The sequence below is a fragment of the Colobus angolensis genome, unplaced genomic scaffold (assembly GCF_000951035.1).
Source record: "Colobus angolensis palliatus isolate OR3802 unplaced genomic scaffold, Cang.pa_1.0 Scaffold222, whole genome shotgun sequence".
NCBI lineage: Eukaryota > Metazoa > Chordata > Mammalia > Primates > Cercopithecidae > Colobus > Colobus angolensis.
The window spans coordinates 655,963-657,073 of NW_012115400.1; the positions used below are offsets into that span (position 1 = coordinate 655,963).

Sequence of the window (1,111 nt, forward strand, 5' to 3'; positions counted from 1 at the left end):
TGAGCCACCGCGCCCAGCCCTTCTCAACCTTTAAGTGTTTACATAAGGGACACTTCCTCTGGAAAGCCTTCCCTGGCCTCCCAGTCTAAAATAGGTCTCCTCTGTTCTGTCTCATGGAATTAGTTTCTTTTCCTTTCCAACATACAGCCCAGTTCGTAATTATGTATTTTTTGTGTTTTGATGTGTTTGATGAACGTCTTCTCCAACTAGAAGTAAACCATATTTATTAAATAACTGCATAATCAGTGCCTGGCTCATTGTAGATGCACATTAAATATTTGGCAAAGGAATGAATGAAAGTCCACTGTGACTCTACTGATTTCTTTCATGGCCTTCTCTATAACTGTACTGATCGGTTGTGGTTGTGGTTGTTAGATTGTCGCCTGCCCTGATGTGCTTCCTCAGAAGATGGCACCACCTGGAGCAGTGCAAGAGTCCTGCAGTCCCCAGCCCCTGACCGTGGACACCCAGCCTGAGCAAGCACCACAGAAGCCTCATCTCCTGGAGGAAAATGGTGAGGCTCAGTGATGCAGTGGAACAGATAGAGCTCAAGAATGGGTGTCTTGGCCATGTGGCAGGCACCATGTGCAGGAGAGAGACTCTAGGCTGAGCAGCCTCTCTACAGCCTGCAGGGTCTAGAAGCAGAGAAAGGCCAGGGACCTGGAGTTGAGTCCCTGGTGTTCCCTGAAAGCCATGCCTAGGATGGCTAGGAATTACATCAGTTTCATTAAGAAGCTACAGTGCAAATGATGACAGCTCTGGGTACAGGGACTATTAAAAGATCTACAGATCTTTTACAAAAGTATCACAGATTTTTGCTTCTCCGTCATAGATTGTCTTTCTTTTATTTTTGAGATAGAGTCTCACCCTTTTGCCCAGGGTGGAGAGCAGTGGTGTGATCTTGGTTCACTGCACCCTCTGCCTCCCAGGTTCAAGTGATAACCCCACCTCAGCCTCCCAAGTAGCTGGGACTACAGGTGCCTGCACCATGGATGGCTAATTTTTGTGTTTTTAGTAGAGATGGGGTTTCACCATGTTGGCCAGGCTGGTCTTGAACTCCTGGCCTCAAGTGATTCTCCTGCCTCAGCCTCCTGAATAACTGGGATTACAG

The 1,111-nt window shown here is 47.4% G+C and overlaps 1 protein-coding gene across 3 annotated transcripts in view; it reads left to right on the top strand.

Annotated features, from left to right (window-relative positions):
* The window catches only part of ZKSCAN5 (zinc finger with KRAB and SCAN domains 5), a 40,471-nt gene that overhangs the window by 14,822 nt on the left and 24,538 nt on the right, over nt 1–1,111 (top strand). For all 3 annotated transcript variants that reach the window (XM_011943813.1, XM_011943816.1, XM_011943815.1), the window contains exon 3: nt 376–514. In XM_011943813.1, coding sequence (XP_011799203.1) covers nt 376–514 — 139 coding nt within the window. The remainder of the gene's footprint in view (nt 1–375; nt 515–1,111) is intronic.